Below are 20,771 nucleotides of genomic sequence, written 5' to 3'. Positions count from 1 at the left end.
GATTTAACACTAGTGTTAGTAATATTTTTATTTTCCTTTGTATTGCAATAAACTATATAATTATTAATTTAAATATATCAAAATATTGAAGATATGATATAAAATATTTTCATCATTTTGCAATAAAATATACAAAATTATGTAATTAAGTATAAAAAAAGTTTGATAATTTAACCTAAAGATAAATGACAAAACTTTCTTTTATTCTCATAAAACAATATTATTACAGTTGAAATAAATAATTATATTTAAGGAAAATGTAAGTATATCCATAAAAAGTAAATTTCCATTGATTATGAAATTGGTGTGGATATATATGCATTGATAACATACATTTACATGGAAATTAATGCCCCAAATCTCTTATTTATTATTATCCACAATCAGAAAATTAATATTTAAAAAAATAATAAATCAAAAAGTTGGAATAAATAGCGGAGTTTTTCATAAAAAATAACAAGTATTATACAACAAGCATTGACTACAAGCGGTGTAGACTGTCAAAGATGAAGCAAATATTCGCAGTTTTTATTATTTTGATGACTTTTGTTTGTGCAGAGAAGTTGGTAATTATTAGTTTTTTTTTCTATTGGAAGATAATTATTACTTTTTCGTAAAATGTATTTTTTTTAATTATGTAGAAATATGCAACATCACAAGTGCAAAGAATTAATGCCGCTCGACGCGAATGCGCGAAGGAGGAAAAAGTGCATGTTAAATATTTGAGGAGACTTGACGATATCAAAGATCTACCGAATCGTGAAACTCTCAAATGCTTATCGTTGTGCATCACTAAGAAGCTGAATTTATTAGATTCTCAGAGTCGATTGAGCTTTGATAAGTTGAAACAGTTGTTAGTTGATCCAGCTACGGTTGCCAAAGTGGCAATTTCTTTTACTAAATGTCGTTTCTACAAACAGCAGATGAAAACGTGCGATGACGGTTACAATATACATAATTGCCTTCTCGCCAATTTCGGATTAAAGTAAATAATGTAATCAATATTATTAAAAGGTGTATGAAATATCAATAAATACAGTTAACATAAGATTTTTTTTGTATTTTACTTTTCCTTTTAAGGTATAAAAAAGAAATTTCAATATATAAAGAAATTAAGAATTGAGCTATAATCAATGCATGTTACATAATTCCTATTTCAAAATACTTTGCACCAATCTTTGAAACCGGACTAATCGTGGACTGTTTTATAGAACAGAAAAATTAATAGCACAAAAAGAGCCTTTTTTGATCAATTAAAATGTAGTTCGTTTTAAATTTTTGAAAGCGTACTATAACAAATCCGCACTGATAGAAGCAGCACTATGGGAGGTGTAACTATACTAGTATTTAATGCAGGTTAATTGTTAGATAATTCTTATTTTAATTACATATAAATTTTGGAACTTTAAAGAAATCAGTCGAAAATTGTTTTTTATTTCTTGTCATAATCAATCAAAATACTTTGTATCACTGTTTGAAAGCGGACTAATTGAGGACTGTTTTCATAAAAACAGAAAAATCAACACACAAAAAGGCTCTTTTGTCATTTTTTTACTCAATTAAAATATAGTTCGTTTTAAAATATTGATATAATTAATCCGCACTGATTGAAGCAGCACTATGGAAGGTGTAACTATATTAGTAGTTAATGCAGGTTAATTGTTAGACAATTCCTATTTTAATTAAATATTAATTGCAAAACTTCAAGGAAATCAGACGAAAATTGTTTTTTTATTTCTTATAATAATCAATCAAAATACTTTGCATCACTATTTGAAACGGGACTAATCGAGAACTGTTTTTATAAAAACAGAAAGTCTGTTTTGTCATTTTTTTACTCAATTAAAATATAGTTCGTTTTAAAATTTTAAAATAATGAATCCGCACTGATCGAAGCAGCACTATGGGAGGTGTAACTGTATTAGTAGTTATTGCAGTTTACTAGTTAGATAATTTCTATTTTAATTACATATAAATTGGGGAACTTCAAAGAAATCAGTCGAAAATTGGTTTAAATATCTTATCATAATCAATCAAAATACTGTTTGAAGCCGGACTAATCGAGGACTGTTTTTATAAAAACAGAAAGTTTCTTTTGTCATTTTTTTACTCAATTAAAATATAGTTTGTTTTAAAATTTTGAATTAATGAATCCGCACTGATCGAAGCAGCACTATGGGAGGTGTAACTGTATTAGTAGTTAATGCAGGTTAATTGTTATTTTATAATTCCTATTTTAATTACATACAAAATTGGAGCACTTTAAAGAAATCAGACGAAAATTGTTTTTTTATTTCTTGTCATAATCAATCAAAATAATTTGTATCACTGTTTGAAACCGGACTAATTAAGGACTATTTTTATAAAAACAGAAAAATAAACAGCATAAAAAAGCTCTTTACATAACTAAATTGTAGTTTGTTTTAAAATTTTTAAAGCGTACTATAATGAATCCGCACTATGGGTAGTGTAACTGTATTAATATTAAAAGTGAAACATTTAATTTTACCTGTTTAAATGTTTAAATATGTGTACTAGAAAACACTAGTAATTGATAACGTTTTGTATAAATTAAAGTGAATTTATTATTGTATATTACAAAGACTATAGTTTACGTAACCACGTTTTCTCATTGATATTAATAGTTTAAACAAACATTGATTACAATAATTGAAAGATTATATATGCATGTTTAGTGAAAATGGAAATAAACGTTCGCTTATTACTATTTTTTATTACCCACAATCTACATGCTTAATAAAGTGCAACATGTAATCAACTTTAGTAATTTATGTCATGCTTATACAGCTACAGTATATAAATGACGGGAAAAGTAAACATTTAATCATTCTAAATATAATTTATATATACATAAAAACACACCAGTTAATAGTTTTGACAGTTTTATGAAATTGAAAAACAAAAAAGTATAAGTATATTTTATTGTATGTTAAAATTTATTTATGTATAAATTGTACTTTTTTTTCTCTTCTTCTTATGTATCGATGTTTGGCCAATAAATTATTATAATTAATTAATTTAAAAAAAAAATCAATTTATTTTTTCCAAAAAATATAACAAAATAAAATGTATAATAAAGACTATAATATCCTAGAAAACTATTAAATAATGAAAATAAAATTTACTTTACAGAAACCCATAAAAAATGAATAGTAATGAATGTCTTTAAATTATTATTTTTTTCCTAAGAAAATATGATGTTAAAACAGAACTTTGTCCTTGTTTTCTATTTTTTCATATAATTATATAATTGTCTTAAAATAAACGTTTACAGTTTGTAAAATCAATATTTAACATTTGTAATTATGTAACTATAAAGGAATGTTGTTTTATAGCAATAACAAAAAAAACAAATATAATTAACTGAATCAAAAAGAAATTGTCAACAAAAAAAAAAACATAATTCTAAAAAGTTTAAAAAACATTATTTATAGCTAAACCTGTCTAGAAAGGTCAATTTGGTTGCAATAAAAGAGAACACCTATGAATTATAACATTTACTTTTGGTTGAAGCGCCAATATGAAAACTACACTTGCAATTATCGTCATTTTAGCGGCTGTTACCCAAGCCATCGAAATAGTAAGTTATGAGATAATTATTTTTAATTATAATAAATATCTCACATAGTGCGGATTCAGAGTTTAAAAATATCAAAAATAAACAAAATTTTGTTTAAACAAAATCAAAATAAATTCTATACAAAGTCTATTTTTGTGCGTTTTTTTGTAAGTATTTAGTTGCTCGGTTTCAAATACACGGAACCGCACTGTGCGAGGTATTATAATTATAAAAATATATTGTATTCTTTTAACTATGTTAATTGATTTTCGCAGAAATACTCAGCCAAGTCTATAGATAAATATGTAGCTGGAGGTAAAGAATGTGCAAAAGAAGAAGGCGTGGATCCCATCTACTTGACCAAACTGAATGACAAGAACCAGCTTCCGAACTACAATGAAATAGGATGCCTGAGTTTATGCATGATGAAGAAGTTTAACCTGATGGATAGTGAACTTCATTTCATTTCCGAAGAGTTCTTGCAATTTTTCGATAATCCAGTCGTTAAAGAGACATTATCATCATCTATGGATAAGTGCACGCTCATGTATGACACAATGAAATCCTGTCAAATCGCCTACGATCTTCATAAATGCATCCTTGTTAACCTGTAGAATAAAAATATTAATATTAGCAAATGTAATAAATAAATAAAATCTGTTGTACAATACTTTTTTCAACTGTGAAGTGATTTCAATGTTGTTTGAAAAAGTTAATTTACCTGACATTTAAAATTTTGCTGTCAACTACATTTCAATATAAAAAAAATAGTAATTAATTATAAAAAATAAATATGATGCACTTTGGAATCATTAAGAATAAATTAAAATTAATCTACATATTAATTAACATACCGTTATTTTATCTCTTTTTTTATATTTAACTTTTTTCAATAAAAAGGCTTGTTTACTGTTACAGCTTTTAGTCGAGGTTTATGTAACAATATGAGAACATTACCACTAATCGTCGTACTTTTTGTGACCTCTTTCGTCAACGCAAACAAAATCGTGAATTATTTTATATTAAACTAGATTGTGTTACTAATTTAAATGCATTTTGTTTTAGATATACGCTAAAAAGGATGTTGAACGAATTGCGGAAGTTGCTAGTATTTGCACGAAGAGTGTGCACGTTGATCCTAAGTACTCATTAGATCTTGATGATATCAGAGACTTTCCCAGTCGCAAAGAGATAAAATGCTTAAGTTTGTGCATGATCGAATTATTTGGATTGCTTAGCAAAGAACATCGGTTTCTACCAGAAGCGTATCTCAGTTACATGGATGACCCCATCATTATACAGGAAGCAAAGGCATCTATGGATAAATGTCTTCCTCAATACGATATAATAGATTCTTGCGAAGACGCATATGATCTACATCAGTGTATACTGAAAAACTTTTAACTTAGTGATAGCAAATCGTGTTTTAAACTCTCAACGTTGGTACGCTTCAAATTTTAACTTGAACGTACTCAGAACGAAGTTCATTAAGAATAATTAGAAATTAAGTAATAAAGTTTTAAATTTATTCATATTTCTTGTAAATCTTAGAATTTAATTAATCAAAGTCACCTCAAATTACATAAAATAAAAATGTTATTACGTTGTGTGAAAACTTATATTATTACAAGTTCGCCACCACATATATTACTTAATTATTTTATTACTACTCACTAAATCTATAAATAATGTATTGAAATAAATAAAAATTATCCTTACATACGCTATTTCCTGATTAGCTAATGTTTAGATATTTCATATGTCTCTACTAATTAAATTCTCTATTTTGCAGATGAAATAACAGATTGAATCAAATATGAATCAACAAGTACTTGGGTAAGTGGGTATCAAACCTACTCAATCCAGCATGTAAAAGTACCAACAAAGTCAGGAACAAAAAAGGATATTTTGTTGGAAAAGGCCCTACTCAATTCAACCCCTGTAATGGCTAACGGAAAGTGATCTGGAGCATATTGGAGAGGTGCAGTATTTTCAGTACAATATCTGTATTTTTGAGTTCTGAGTTTACTTGTAGTTCAGTTTATTTAAATCCTAAATGAAATTCTAAATAGCCTAAAACAAATTAGTGAAATTTATCCCACCTTATAGTCCTCGCAAATGTTCCTTCAATCAGACTGGAAAGCTAAAATAAATTAAATATATACATTGGCACTTACAAAACAACCTTGGGAATAAAGAACTAAAACTATATCTAACAAGGATTTTATCGCCATCCTACTAATCAACGGCTATCAAAGTTCTATTTTATCTACTGTTATGTATGTTGCAATAAAGTGATACAAATTAAAATGCCTTCATTTTTTAAATAATTCGGTTTCCGAACAGCCGATAATTTTTGTAATTGAAAATATATTTAATTAAAGTAAACTGCGGAATAATTTAAAAATGTTATTGAAGACATTTTCGATATAGTCGGGATTTTGATACAGTCGGGATTTTTGATACAGTCGGGATTTCGATACAGTCGGGGTTTCGAACTGTACTTTTGGTACTAATGGTGATTATTTTTATACCTCTATAATGAAAATAATAATTATAATTTTTTTTCTAGTAATAGTTTAAATATCATCATTTAATTATCGTTAAAATAAAATCAATAAATGTTTTCTTTAATATACAGCACGTGTACTTATTTAATTCCTTTCTCTATAAATTACTTTCTAATTAACTAGTTAATTATTTGTAAATGAGAAGTAATAGATACAGGTTATGTTTTTATTAGTAACTTATAGTTTGCTGATCGAGTTGCCTATATTAAGATATTTACTTTCTAAATGTCAAAATATATATTTTGACATTAAAGGTTTGTTTGTGTATTAAACTGTTCCTGGGAGACATTGTAAAAACAGTGTAAAAGATGGATGTGGTGCACTATCTTCCCGGTGATCCCGTACTGATCGATCAGATAGTTTGTGAGTTAAAATCACAAGGTATATTTGATAGTTTCCGGAAGGAATGTATCTCGGATGTGGATACAAAGCCTGCATATCAGAACCTCAGGCAGAGAGTGGAAGGTAGTGTTTCAGGTTTCTTGAGGAAGCAGAGATGGAGTCCAGAGATGAACAAGAATCATGTGCGGGAGATGCTCAGGAAAAACATTTACGAGTAATTTGAAGAGTACAACAGTGGTGTAGTTCAATGAATCTAGTTTCATTATATTTTTAGATCAGGATTTCTTGAGATTGGAGTTGAACGGATTGTGGATCAAGTTGTGAATCCGAAGATGAATACAGTGTTCTTACCAAAAGTAACAGAGGTTGTCTATAAGTTTCTTGGTATTGAGAAGCCTAACAAATCTGAAAAAGGAGATGGAGAGGATAATTTGTTGCCAAATGATTTGGAGGCAGTATCTCCTATGTCAGATAGACATAAAGATGAGAAGATGGATATTTCTGAGAGTATGGATGAAAGTAAAATTGATGAGGATGAGTCTCCTCCATTTGAACCAATTGAGGAACCTGAAAATTCAATAGATTCACATATGTCAGGGTTTTCTGGTCTGGTGAGTCATGACTCGAATCAGAGTGATGGGGCTAAACCATTGCAAATAGACATGGATTCTCAGATGTCCAAACAAAGTTCTGATGGAGGGCAGTCCTCTGCAGTTGAGGATCAGAAGATTGAAAACAGTGAAGATTCGAAGAGTTGTGAGAGCAGTGACAAGAGTATAGGTTCGAAAGGTGATAAGGTAGTGAAGGTGGAGGATAAAAAGGATGGTAAAGAAAAGGAAAGAAGTCGAAGGTCGAGTGAGAAGAAGAGCGATAAACATACTAGTAGAGGTGAGAGAAGGGATTCCGAGAGGAGCAGAGAAAAAGAGAGGAAAGATAGTAAGAGTGATAAAGATAGGAGGCATAGTTCAAGCAGTAAGCATTCGTCGTCCAAGAGTAAATCTTCGAGTAGCAAGGATTCTTCGCGTCATCGGGACGAGAAAAGCAAGTCGTCATCGTCATCATCGAAGCACGATAGTCACAGGAAGAGTTCCTCGAGTACTTCGCATAGTCGAGATAAAGATAAAGACAAGAAGGACAATAAGAAACGGAGCAGTCGGGACGATCATTATTCCTCGAAACATAAGACAGAGAGACGGTCCACCGATCGTGATTCCAATGATGGATCAGGTTTGAAGAGCTGTAGCTCCAGCTCGAACTGCGAGTCGAACTCGTCGACGCAAACATCTACAATCCAAAACAACAGCAAACCACAGGATTCCAACTCGAATTCAAACGATTCGGGCAACTCCGATGGCCACGAGGTCAGGCAGAGCGGTATCAAACTTCTCAAACCAAAGATCGCATCGAATATTCAGGAGGCGAAGCGTTTGGCAAAGATACGAAAAGAAATCGATCATCTCGAAAAGCTGAAAAATGAAGAGCTGGAGAAGTTGAAGATCCAAGAGCTTGAGAAGGCGAAGGAAGAAGAGCGGATCGTGGAGAAACCGAGTTTCTCTGCGAGTCTGTTGAGCTGGGAGGCTATGGAAGCTCAGCTCAGCCAGACGTTGAACTATGATAGTTATGGTGATCCGGATAAGTCGAATGACGATGATGATGTTGTGACTGCTGTAAGCGTAGATGAGGTGAAGTACTTTAACGACACAACTGTGGAGGATGAGGCTAACTATAAAATCGGACAGGAGACGATTAGCAAGTTGAGCATCGATATAAGTACGCTGAAGAAGAAAATGGAAGAGAATCTGAACGAATGCACTGCAACTGATAATTGCAGGGAGAACAAGGAGAATAAGAGGACTGGTATCAAACGGAAGATGAACGATAACAAAGCATACGAGAAGGCTAAAAATAATAATAACTTTATCAATGGTAAGTAAACGTAGTGATCAATTTCTATAGAAAGAAAGGTATTATTTTTATTTATTTTGTGTTGCTTTATTACTACCATTTTTATATTACCACAAGAAGTTGCCTGTACAAAGTGAAGTATAACGTTGGACTAGAATTTACTTCAATGATTCACTCTTTATTAAATTGTATTAAATGTGTACATTTTCTGTATTGCTATTGCTTTTTCGAACAGCTCAATACATTTAACTATGTTAATTTGTATATATTGTGATATATAACGAAATGAAATAACGGAAGCCAACATTTTCGAAGATTTTTCTTGTGTGTTAATGTTGAAATGTAATTAACAAAAGTAAAATAACGTTTTTCTCTATGATTTCAGACGAAAAAAGATTGAAACTAAAATGAATGTACCTGAAGTAAGTTGGATATGGAGTACAATTTATTGTAGAAACTTGTAACATTATTTATCACATTCGAAATTATGTGAAATTATTTTAAAATGTTTATTTGTGATCAGTACAGACATTGTTTTAAATAAATATATATTTTTATTTACTGAGTCTCAATAATATGAATGAACAATAATGAAATGAATTAAATAAGCATTAAAGTCGTTATTTTCTCTTAGAAAATAATGCAATAACAAAAGTTTGATATGAAGAAAAGTAACAAAAAAATCTGAGAATTTAACGTTTGACAACACGTGTATATTCGATTTGTAATCGTCTGACTTATTAATATAAAGTAATACTCAACATAGTGCGGTTTCGATCAGTCCGGCATATAGATTTGAAAATTTCAAAAGAATCTAAATTTTAATTGAGCATAAATAATAACAATTCATTGTTAAAAACAAGTTCACAAAATAATTTTCTTATAGATAAATGATTGTTTTTTTTTTCATTTTTTGTTGTCTCTTTTAGTGCGGTTCATATTTGTATACTTTTAGTTTCTCGATTTGTTCGGTTTCAAACACCTGTACTATAAAAATGTTTAAAATAAAACAAAAGTTAAGAATCGTGTGTCACTTGGATGGATGATTGATACTAAGTGATTGGTAATTAATTCAATTCCAAAATAGTTTTGTAATCTTTTGAGTCTGTTGAGAAGTATTGTGTTCAGAAAGTTTAAATTTAGAATATCACAAAAATTCCAACTGAATTATATATTTTTTTGTAGTTTTTTTATTTGAAAAAATAAATTATAGTGAACACAAATCAAAGCAATATAAAAGTACAAAAAGTAAATGCTCCATTGTAATCCAGCGTTTTTTAAATGTTTTGACACTCTACACAACATATTTGTTTGTAGTTGTGCTACAATTCCTATATCACTTTGACATAAGGTGACAGTTGTCATTTCGCGACTCATAAAAATTTAACGCGACCGATAGGTTGAGAAACACTGTTCTAATTGAATGAAGGAAGTTCTGCTCTGTAAAGTTTGTTTTTCTTTCTTTTCATTTTAATGTTTAAATGCAAGTATTATTGCTTTAATTGGTATAATAAGAAGCGACATCTGGAATGGAGCGTTCAATTTCAGTATCGGCATTTTGGTTGTCCTTTCTAATTGTTGGAAAACGTTTGAGAAATGTTTCTCAAATATTTCGTCCTTGTTCTCAATTATTTTTTAGCCCAATTTTCGATTTCTTCGTAAATTTGCAATTGACGATTTAATTCAATGGAAAGTTTACACAGATTTAAAAATTGCTATTATAAAATAATCTACTCTAATTCTACTCAAGAGCTAAATGTTATTCTTCAAGAAAAACTTACTGAAAATTGATTCAAAATCTATGAAATTACAATAAACTTAAAATTTGTTTATTTCACCAAGTTATTTGATTATTTGTATTTAAAATAACAACTTCACAGCAGAATTTGTACTCACTTCATTATGCATTTCATTCACTTCTTTTCTGACTATATTTGGTTGTACAATAACAATTGTTGTGAAATTCGGACACTTTTGCTTTTTAGAACAATGGTACACAACTGAATTAATATTTGATGTCTTAAGCGTTTGAGCAATTGAATAAAATAAACATTGAATTAATAATTAATTCAATTATATAGATAAAATATTTTTTATTTGTTGTTGTAACTTTAAAAAATAATTGAGTAAATTAAACATTGAATTAACAATACAGTAATACCTCGCATAGTGCGGCTACGATCAGTTCGGATTCACTATAGCCCGGTTTGACAATTTCAAAATAAATTAATTTTTAATTGAGCAAAATAAAAGTAAATTGTAATATTGCTGTAAAGTCAAGTCTCTTTTTGTGCATTTAATTTTTTTGCGGTTTTGGAGTCCTCGATTAGTGCGGTTTCAAACAGTCTGTATTGATGCATAGTCAAGTTTGTTGTTATGCATCTAATTGTTATGCGGTTTTAAAGTCCTTGATTAGTTTGGGTTTAAACAGTTTGTATTGATGCACATTCAAGTTTATTTTTATGCATATAATTTTTATGCGCTTTTAAAGTCCTCGGTTAGTGCGGTTCTAAAAATTCCGGTATTGCAGTTTATTTTGATGCGGTTTTAAAGTCTTCGATTAGTCAGGTTTCAAACAGTCTGGTAATGCTGTACAGTTAAGTCTCTTTTTGTGCATTTAATTTTTATGCGGTTTTGGAGTCCTCGATTAGTCCGGTTTCATACATCTGTATTCATCTGTATTGATGCATAGTCAAGTTTGTTATGCATCTAATTGTTATGCGGTTTTAAAGTCTTCGATTAGTGCGGTTCTAAACAGTCCGGTATTGCAGTTTAATTTTATGCGGTTTTAAAGTTCTCGATTAGTCTGGGTTTAAACAGTTCCTATTGATGCACAATCAAGTTTATTTTTATGCATCTAATTGTTATGCGGTATTAAAGTCCTCGATTAGTCCGGTTTCATACAGTCTGTATTGATGCATAGTCAAGTTTGTTGTTATGCATCTAATTGTAATGCGTTTTTAAAGTCCTCGATTAGTCTGGTATTACTGTATAGTTTAATTTTATGCGATTTTAAAGTTCTCGATTAGTCTGGTTTTAATCAGTCCAGTATTGCTGTTCAGTCAAGTCTCTTTTTTTGCATTTAATTTTTATGCGGTTTTGCAGTCCTCGATTAGTCCGGTCTCAAACAGTCCATATTGATGCACAGTAACTTTGTTGTTATGCTATTTTAAAGTCCTCGATTAATCCGGTTCTAAACAGTCCAGTATTGATGTGCAGTTTATTTTTATGTGCTTTTAAAGTCCTTGATTAGTGCGGTTCTGAACAGTCTGGTACTGTGCAGTTTTAAAGTACTGGATTAGTCTGGTTTCAAACAGTCATATTGTTGTGTATATTCAATTTATTTATTATACAGTAAACCTATTTTATATTTAATAATTAAGGAAGATTTTTATCCAACTATGCAACGCTGTATTGTTATAATTTTTACGAATTATTACATTCAATTAACATTTATTGAAGATTGTATTCAATCTTGCCTTGCACTTTCAATTAATTAAGCGTAATTATCGTTACATCATCGCACGTTTCCGCATACTAGACAGATGACATGGAATAACGTACACCATTATAGTTATTTTATGAGTTAGTGCTAATGTATTTCTAATGACTGCATTCAATGAAGACGCAAAACTATTTTGATGTAATAACGTTTTTTACTTTAAGATTCAATCAAAATTTCAGTATTTTCTCAAAAAAAGTGTGTATTATTACCACATATTATAAAGTAACAGAACTATTAGACAGAAGAAGTCTCGTTTCTCAGAGATTCTCAATTATATAAAGTTTCCAGTTTATCAATTATTTTTCAATTAGTTTGATGTACAGGTATCTCCCGACATACGAACTAGTTCCGTTCCAAAGGGTTGTTCGTAAGTCGGAGGAATTTTAAAAATTTCAAAATATACTTATCTTCAAAATATACTTACTTACAGGCACTTTTCAATGTAGACACACACACACACAATAGTACGTCTTCTAAAAATATTATATTATATTAATGAAATTATCAATTTTTGTTTGGACAGCTAATTTAGAATTTGGTCGTAAGTCCGGGAGTTCGTAAGTCAGGGGATACCTGTAATTTCTATTAAATAATTATTTTATTTATAACTTTATTTTTAAATATAATTTAAATTAGGTCAACGCAAGTTCAATAAAAAATTAAAGCTTTTCATCAAATTATTAAAAATTCACAAAAAATATCAATTTATCGTTGTGGATTCTATAATAATCTTAGTTTACTGTAGCAAAATTTTGAAATCATCAATGCACTTCATCATTTCATTCAGATCATTTCGCAACTGCATTCCTCAGAAATACTAAAATAGAAAAAAAATCACACATTCAGATTACCGCTTTCTTTACTAATACCTATGTTTTATCATATTCTGATCTAACAGGCTCAGATTGCTATGTTTTAGTTAGCAATCATCACGTAGACGAGAGATTCTCTCTGCCGCTGAGCCCGGCGGACAGCGATCAGGTGGATGACGAAGAGAAACCTAAGAGGAACATCGTGAAAAGGCAGAGGTACGAGAGCGAAGATCTGTACAAGCCCAGACCCACCATCACTCCGACCAGCCGCAGGAGAACGGCCACCAAAATGGAATAAATAATAAATAAATATATTAACAAACCCATGTAAAATTCTTCCGAATAAATTTTCATTAATTTATTTTACAAAATACAATATACAAAAAAAAATCTATCTCTTAATTAATTTATTTTTTAACGTAAAATTCCTTCTCGTTCGTTTTCTAGCGTTCTACAGTTCTAAAGGTAAGAGGCAAGATGCGTGAGACAGATAAAAACATAAAACAGTCGGTGCTTCTTTTATTTATTTTCTTTCTTCAATTTCTTGCTTTGATTATCGTTTCGCTTTGATCGCGAAGACGCTGATCGTGCTGATGCCAATGATCCAGAGTAAGGTCACTCCGAGTCCGCTAAGAACCTCGGGATGCGTGAAGGTGCGTCCCTTCTTGATGATTTCTCTTAGAGAAACTATGGACAAAGTGAAGGGTAAGCACTTCGATATGAAGTTCAGCACTGTCGGTTGCGCCTCTAAAGGCCAGATCATACCTAGAATATTTTGATTTAAAGTTTTTACGTTCCCAAAATACGAAGAATTTTTCTTACCGCAAAGGATGATCATTGGATAGAAGATTCCGGTGGAAAAGATGTTCGCAGCGCTGTGGCTGTTGCTCACCACTGACACCCAGAATCCGAAAACCATTCCGGTTAAGCCCTGAAGCAGAACGCAGAGGAAGATGATCCACATCTGTCCGATATAGTCGATTCCGAAGACCAGGAACGTTAGAATTACAAGTTCGGTGGTTTGGATAAAGACCAATACGAATTGCGACATGAAATGCGTTAGCACGATTTCCAGAGATGTCACGCCGGCAACGATAGAGCGATCCCAGACGCCCTCAAGACGATCCGTCACTATGATTGTCGATGTTAACGTCGTTCCCAAGAAGAACATCACGCTAAAGCAATTATTACATTAACCATATATTTTTGTTGTATGTAATTATTTTATTTACGTTAAGAGCACTCCTGGAACCATGAATACCGTGTACGTTTCATCCTCCGTTCCGAATTCGAAGGCGAAACGCATCGGAATTTTTCCTAGCTTCTCCAGCAACTTGCAGTCGGTGAACGTTTGGACGGCAAATTCTTCATACATTTTCAGAATTTTGTATTTTATGGTAGCACCAATCTGACGATCTACAAGTAAACAATTATATATTTTTTATATTAACTAACATTTGAATTTGAATGGTAGAGATAAAAATAATATTAAGTTAAATTGATCTTATGATTTACTATATAACTCTTAATAGCACATTTTGTTTCTTCGTTTTTCTTTATATAATGTAAGCTTTAATAACTTAAATCGGTTAAATAAACTTAATAATAATTATTGGTTTGCTGTTATTCTGTTTGCATATTTGTTCATTTAGAATATAATTACATCAGTTCTTGACAGCTGTCAAATTTTAGCTGTTATATAATAACGTGTTACTTATTATATCTATATTTAATTGGAATGATGACTTTCTTAAATTCGTTAAATTAAAGTTCTTATATAAATTCTGTCATAGTTGTTAAATTATAATTATTTGTTTGCAGTGAATCATCGCATTTGCTCATTTATATAATAATATGACGTAAACATTTGTTGACAGCTGTCAAATTTTAGTTATTATGAAATAATTTGTAATTTTTTTCTTAATGTATAAATATATACATAATTAGTCATTACATTAGGAAAATCGAATGTCAAAACCTTGATTTAAATGAAAGAATTTGGTATTAAAAAGATAATAATTACTTGACATGTCTAGCCAGACTTGAATCTGACTGTTCTCTAAAGTCTCGTCGCTGATCTTTCGTCCTTTGTGCAGACGCGCTTCAAACGCCTTTGTGAAATTATCGGCCATAAACATAACTCCAATAATACGACCATGTGTAACATCTTCAAGCGCAACATTCAATTCGTTGTAATAAATCTAAAATTTAGATAAAGACATAATTGATACAATATCAAAATTGTATTATCAACAATTACATTTATTGTCAAAATTGACACAATTAATGTCATTGTATATAACTCACCAGATCCATCATCGGGCCATGTAGATGCTCGACGAAACGACATCCAAGATCTTTAAATTCGCAATCGCTGAAATTGTAAGGTTGCGCCGTTCCTTCTCTGGTGAAATTCGAGCATTTCGTCAGCATACTTTCATCATTGACTATACCCAATTTGATACCTTTGACGTCTCCACCGACGGCCAAAAAGAAACTTAGCATCTCGATGATGGGGAACAATAAGGTGAATACTATTCCACTGAAATTATCTGGTTACGTTTTGTAAATCACATTTTTTTTATGAATAACTTTACCCGGGATTCCTTAAGAACTGTTTCGAATTTTTGGATAGCAATGATTTCATCCGTTTAGAATTCAAGGATATTGCTCCAGTTGTCGTGTTGTATTTCTTGGGAGGACGTTGCACCAAGATCTAAGAAACCATTACATAAATTAAAATAAAATGTTAAGAATTGGGTATTATTTGAAATAGAAACATTAACATTTTTAATTAACCTTTAAAAAAAAAGGTTGAATTCTGATATATAAACTTTTTTTATAACTTCTAAATTATTCGATGGATTAAAAAAAATATTCATGTGAAACGCACTTCTACTTATAGTAACTCGACTTATAGAAAAAACTTTTTTTAACCATCTTGAAAAAAGTTAGGAGTGGTGAAAGTTCTTGTAAACCGAATGTGATATCAAAATTATTTTTTCTCTATTTCATTATATGACTTGTTCCAAGTATCTGTACAAAACTTCATCGAAATTCGTCCGATTTTAAATAAAATTGTGAAGCTCACATCTGTTGACCCATGTTGCTCGTCGCCCAAAGTCATCACGCTTATGTCGTCTTGATTTTGTTCCAGTGCATCGAGTCTGCCTTCTTCCTGTTGTCTGCTTAATATGAGGAACACGTTTTCCAAGGTATCTGTGTCGAAGATTCTCAACAGACGTTCCGGTGATTCTTCCGCCAACAATCGTCCTTCCCTCATTAGACCAATCTGCAAATGAAGGACAAATAATGCTGTTGTATAATAATCAATTTATTGAAAGCTTTGCATTCATTGCAGATTTACGGTTATTTCTTTTGCATAAGTGAATACTATTGTGACGTAGATGCTTTTAATTATAGAAAGGATACAATTCTCGCATTACGAGTCTCATGTAGGAGGAATGCTTGTTTCACTTACTCACTGCATAAGAGAACTTTTCAATAAAGTAAGTAAAATGTATATAAAAACAAAACATCGCCTTTATAACTAAATATAAGATAAATTTTTTTTATGAATTTTCTAAAATATTATAATTGATAAAATTAATTATGAACCAACACATTTTCTAAAAAAAACTGAATCAGACAACTTCGTCAACTGAACCAACCAAATTAAAGGGTAATTACTCTTTCCTGAACATTTTCTAGAATTTGCCTCACTAGGCATGTTCAAAAAGTGATCCCACCCAAAGAGTTAAGATGTAAAAATGCTAATTTTAGGAAAATTAAGATACTGCAGAAGCAAAAGATCCTCCCCGGCGGGGAATCGAACCCCGGTCTCCCGCGTGACAGGCGGGGATACTGACCACTATACTACCGAGGACATATAAATTGTTATCATAAAGACATATATACACTAAAATTTTTGTAGTCGTTCGATAATACGTACATGGTTACGATGTAATTATAGAATTAATGTATAAATATTCGTACAAATGTTCAATAATGTCACTGGGATATGGGCAAATAGCAATGGTTCGCATTTGATTTTTAAGTCAGACAAAAATAAAATTGAAACATGATGTTTGACGGCAAAGTGAACGTTCCTACAAAAGTCGTGTACGTTAGTGCGAACGAGGAGATTAAGAGATTAGTACATTTCAACGGAAATGTACTAATCTCTCGTTAAAGCACACATTCATATGTAAATCCAATTAACTTAATTTGTGTACGTTAAGTGTGTTTTCATAGTACAGGTATCCCCGACTTACGAACTCCGAACTTACGAGCTCTAACTTGTTCAAGGAGATGTACTATAAATAATTGTGATGTCTACATTGAAAAGTATTTTACAATTTAAGCAGTAATACGGAAGTGTGCTAAGATAAGTATATTTTTAAATTTTTAAAATTCCCTCACTTATGAACAAATTCGACTTACGAACAACCCTTTGGAACGGAACTAGTTAGTATGTCACGGGATACCTGTATTACTATATTTATAGTAGAATAGTGAATGTAAAGCATATTAAAATTAATTGCTCTTTTTTCTATTGTAGTGCAATTCTATTAAATCTATTAGTAAAAAAAAGTGTCATGCATCAAAGTATTTTCCGTGACACTAGTTTCTTAACATCAACTGCAACGATGAATGTCGCCCGATGCTCCGGCCTAATTATTTCTCTTAACTATAATTATAAGATTAATTACACGATTAGTGCAAATTGTTTTGTTGCACGCATTTGCATTGTAGATGCATACAATATTTTATACGCTCCTAGTAAACTGAAGCCTCGTGCAATTGCGGTTTTTCAATTAAAATTACTTTATTTTGCGCAATAACGCCGAATACATTGCGCAGTGGGATTGCAAGTAATTGGATGTTTTTGTCCTATTAATAGTTTATTTTTATTAATGAGCAGTTTCTTATTGCTGGAATTTCAAATTGTTATGTTATTTTTATTATACTACATTAGATGAAAAATAACAAGAATAATAATAAATCTTCACTTCACACATATTTCCGACAAGATGTGTACATAGTTTACATATAATAGTCGTTACGTTGATAACTAATAGCGTTAACAGCAAATCTAATTACTTATTATACACTACAACTAAATTATACTAATTATAACATGGAAACATGGTTCGATTCAATAGAACTATATATTATGATGGAAATATAAAAAAATAAGAGAGAATTTTTAAAGTTTATTTTAAAATCAAATAAACCTAAATAAACTTGTTGATAATCTATAGAATATAGATATTTATAGAATATGAATAAAGAATTAAGAAGTATATAAAAAATCTGTTTGTAATTAACTAATGAAATATAATAATTATATTTAGAAGGTGATCAACAGTGAGTACATTATTTTTGCTACGTTCTTCGCAAGATATAAAATACTTATTTAATAACCTGTAATTAACTTTATATGATGCTATAGACAAATTATTAACTTTTAAAGAGAATTGTGGTCAATAGGAATGTCCGTATGTATTAAATTATTATAAAGTTTTTCAATACTACGTCAAAAATTAATTTAGGAAGGATTTTTTTGATGTTTAGATAAAAAACAACATGAATCTACATTGCTAACTGTAACAGAGCACCTGATTGTGCATTGTATAATGTACAATGGTACCTTTAATATATTTATGATTGATAAATTGTCTGTGAAAAATACTATTCTAAATAGGGAATTAATCAGAATTAATTTTTCGTATTCTAGATTGACACACAAACTTTTGAGATGTTGTCCAATCTTCTAGAATTTAGAAATGATTATAATTTATTTCTTTGAATTATTTTTTCATTACAAAAACTACAGTCTGAAGATGGTACGAGGGTAGTCCCAGAAGTACCCGATCTAACAAGGAAAATACACTAAAAATCCAATAGCTTCGATACCCTGTTTATAGTGAAAACCATTGAGCTACGCTACCTCTTCATTGTAGGCAAATCTTTTACAAAAGAGTAGGGTGCATGAGGAAACAATTCGAACTAACACATTGTCTTGATTGTGACCAAACGCGGCAACCATCTTGCACAACTTCCTCATCTACAAATTTTCAGTCAATATACGATGTACAGCACTTTTTGAAATGCCTACTATGTCTGCTTTCAGTCGACGGTCATCCAATACTATTTTGTACATTTTCTTCACCATTTCTAGCGTGGTCACCTTATTTGTTCGACAACTACAATGTTCGTCTTGGCAGCTCGTACGACCTCGTTTAAATTCTGCCACTCAATATTTTTTTGTTGTAAACGAAGAAGCAGACTCGCTCAGAGTAGAATCTAGCTCGGCTTTGATATTGGTTGAATTGAGTGCATTTAAATAAAAGTATTGTATTACATAATGATGATCATATTTTTCCATTTTTACAAATTCACTGACACCGTTCACTTTTGATGGCTGTCAAACAAATAATAAAGAAGGTAGCGTCTTCAAACTTAAGCTTGATAATTTTGATCAAACAACACCCGTCGGGTACTTCTGGGACAGGCCTCGTATATCTGTTGTTGAAATAACAGAAATTCACGCAAGTCTGAAAGTGTACAGTGTATTTTCGAACAGGATATCGCTTAATATAAAACTATTAAAACTAATGCAAAATTATTACTTTTTTATCAATTATATAGATATAAATTTAACGATTCATTGTGATGTTGACCATTCCAAAAATGCAAGGTGATTGTTCTAAAAACTTCTCATTCTAAAAATGTCAAAAATCTATAAAATATAATTCCAAATTTATAATTATTAATTCAATAACAGCGGTTACATTTTATTTTTATTATTGTATTAAGTTGTTTCTTTAAATTTTTGTAATTTATTGTTGTAATAAATATTATTATTATTATTATTAATACTAATTTTATCAAATTTAGTTAAGTTATATATTTGTCTTACGCTTAGTAATGGAATTATCCTGTTAACGTTACTTTACATTCGAAATTCAAATTTAAGGTAATTCGGTTTTCAAACAATCTTTAGCAATAAATAATACTCCTTCCGTTCCAAAATAAGTGTCCGATTTAGGAATTTTATTAGTTCCAAAATAAGTTTCCAAAAATATGCAAAGTGATATAAAACTTGTATTTTCACAATTAAACTATAACCTAAAATGGAAAATATTTAAAAAATAAACACTTATGAGTAACATTTAATAAATTAGTAACTATAAACGGTCAAGTTCCTGCTCAAGTTCCTGTCAAGTTCAATGTTCTCTGCAAACGTTACAGTTTGTCTTTGCTCATGTGAGAAAGCTTATAATCGTTGCCTCCTTTATGAAGCATGGACAATTCCACAATATAATGAAAACATTGCCTAGTTTTCCACGGTTATTTCATCCCATACTTTATACACGGCCGAACTGAGTTCATCAATACTGGACGGAGACACTTTGTGTTGTAATGATTGAATGGCGTTAAAGAAACCCAAATCGAGGACACTGAAATCGGGATTGTTTGGTGATTGACAAATCATTATTATATTCCACGAATTTTCAGTACCAGCGCTAACAACTTCATCATCATCAACACTGGAAGATAATGCTAAACCACATTGCGTTTAGCATTATCTTCCTGAATTTTGATTGGCATGGTTTTACTATCAATATGCCATTGTTCTTTTATCACGAGAATTAATTTCTCTGTAATTGTTCGAATATAGATTTTTTGGTAGTTTTTGCAAAGATGACCGTAATTATTAATCTAAAACAAATTGTCGGCGGGTAAAACAAAACTAATCTAACAATTGTCACAAAATTTTACCTGTTCACTAATTTTTTTGACAAATGTCAAGCTTCAGGCGACTACTGGAGTCACTTCTTCCATGCTCAATTTAAATAAATAAGTACTGAATAATGGATTTATATGTAATCCATTATTCCAATAATCAATTTAAAAAAAACTATAAACTTATTTTGATTATAGCAAAAAAATATTAATATTGATTACAAAAAAAATAAATAAAATTATGTATTCAATTACAGAAAGTATGTGAAGTTGACTAATGTAAATTGAATTGCAAAAATTATAAT

General features: G+C 30.4%; 4 protein-coding genes and 1 non-coding gene across 7 annotated transcripts in view; 3 read left to right on the top strand and 2 right to left on the bottom strand.

Annotated features, from left to right (window-relative positions):
* The first annotated feature begins 3,470 nt into the window (after positions 1–3,470).
* LOC108569408 (general odorant-binding protein 2-like) lies at positions 3,471–4,194 on the top strand. Its single transcript, XM_017930949.1, has 2 exons — positions 3,471–3,601; positions 3,856–4,194. The coding sequence occupies exons 1-2, from the start codon at positions 3,542–3,544 to the stop codon at positions 4,192–4,194; spliced, it is 399 nt and encodes a 132-aa protein (XP_017786438.1). The 5' UTR covers positions 3,471–3,541.
* A 326-nt stretch (positions 4,195–4,520) lies between these two features.
* LOC108569419 lies at positions 4,521–5,071 on the top strand. Its single transcript, XM_017930964.1, has 2 exons — positions 4,521–4,587; positions 4,646–5,071. The coding sequence occupies exons 1-2, from the start codon at positions 4,525–4,527 to the stop codon at positions 4,982–4,984; spliced, it is 402 nt and encodes a 133-aa protein (XP_017786453.1). The 5' UTR covers positions 4,521–4,524; the 3' UTR covers positions 4,985–5,071.
* Positions 5,072–6,386: 1,315 nt separating this feature from the next.
* Positions 6,387–13,075, top strand: LOC108569417 (biorientation of chromosomes in cell division protein 1-like 1). Of its 3 annotated transcripts, none has more exons than XM_017930962.1 (3): positions 6,387–6,706; positions 6,767–8,418; positions 12,822–13,075. In XM_017930962.1, exons 1-3 carry the CDS (start codon positions 6,459–6,461, stop codon positions 13,010–13,012), a joined length of 2,091 nt encoding a protein of 696 aa, XP_017786451.1. In that variant the 5' UTR covers positions 6,387–6,458; the 3' UTR covers positions 13,013–13,075. The 3 variants fall into 3 exon arrangements, with proteins under 3 accessions (XP_017786451.1, XP_017786450.1, XP_017786449.1); XM_017930961.1 differs by having other exon boundaries at positions 12,807–13,075; XM_017930960.1 differs by having other exon boundaries at positions 12,801–13,075.
* Positions 13,076–13,107: 32 nt separating this feature from the next.
* LOC108569418 (ABC transporter G family member 23-like) overlaps positions 13,108–20,771 on the bottom strand; it is a 45,561-nt gene continuing 37,897 nt past the window's right edge. Inside the window, exons 7-13 of the mRNA XM_017930963.1 lie at positions 15,806–16,006; positions 15,312–15,430; positions 15,022–15,256; positions 14,738–14,915; positions 13,947–14,130; positions 13,537–13,889; positions 13,108–13,479 (exon numbers count right to left, since the gene is read on the bottom strand). Of these exons, the coding sequence (XP_017786452.1) occupies positions 13,268–13,479; positions 13,537–13,889; positions 13,947–14,130; positions 14,738–14,915; positions 15,022–15,256; positions 15,312–15,430; positions 15,806–16,006 (1,482 nt within the window). The 3' untranslated portion in view covers positions 13,108–13,267. The remainder of the gene's footprint in view (positions 13,480–13,536; positions 13,890–13,946; positions 14,131–14,737; positions 14,916–15,021; positions 15,257–15,311; positions 15,431–15,805; positions 16,007–20,771) is intronic.
* On the bottom strand, positions 16,529–16,600 carry Trnad-guc. Its single transcript has one exon. It is a non-coding gene; the product is annotated as a tRNA-Asp (tRNA).

This window comes from Nicrophorus vespilloides, unplaced genomic scaffold (assembly GCF_001412225.1).
Source record: "Nicrophorus vespilloides isolate i.1.1-1 unplaced genomic scaffold, Nicve_v1.0, whole genome shotgun sequence".
Taxonomy (NCBI): Eukaryota; Metazoa; Arthropoda; class Insecta; order Coleoptera; family Silphidae; genus Nicrophorus; species Nicrophorus vespilloides.
This window is presented reverse-complemented; position numbering and strand designations above follow the sequence as displayed.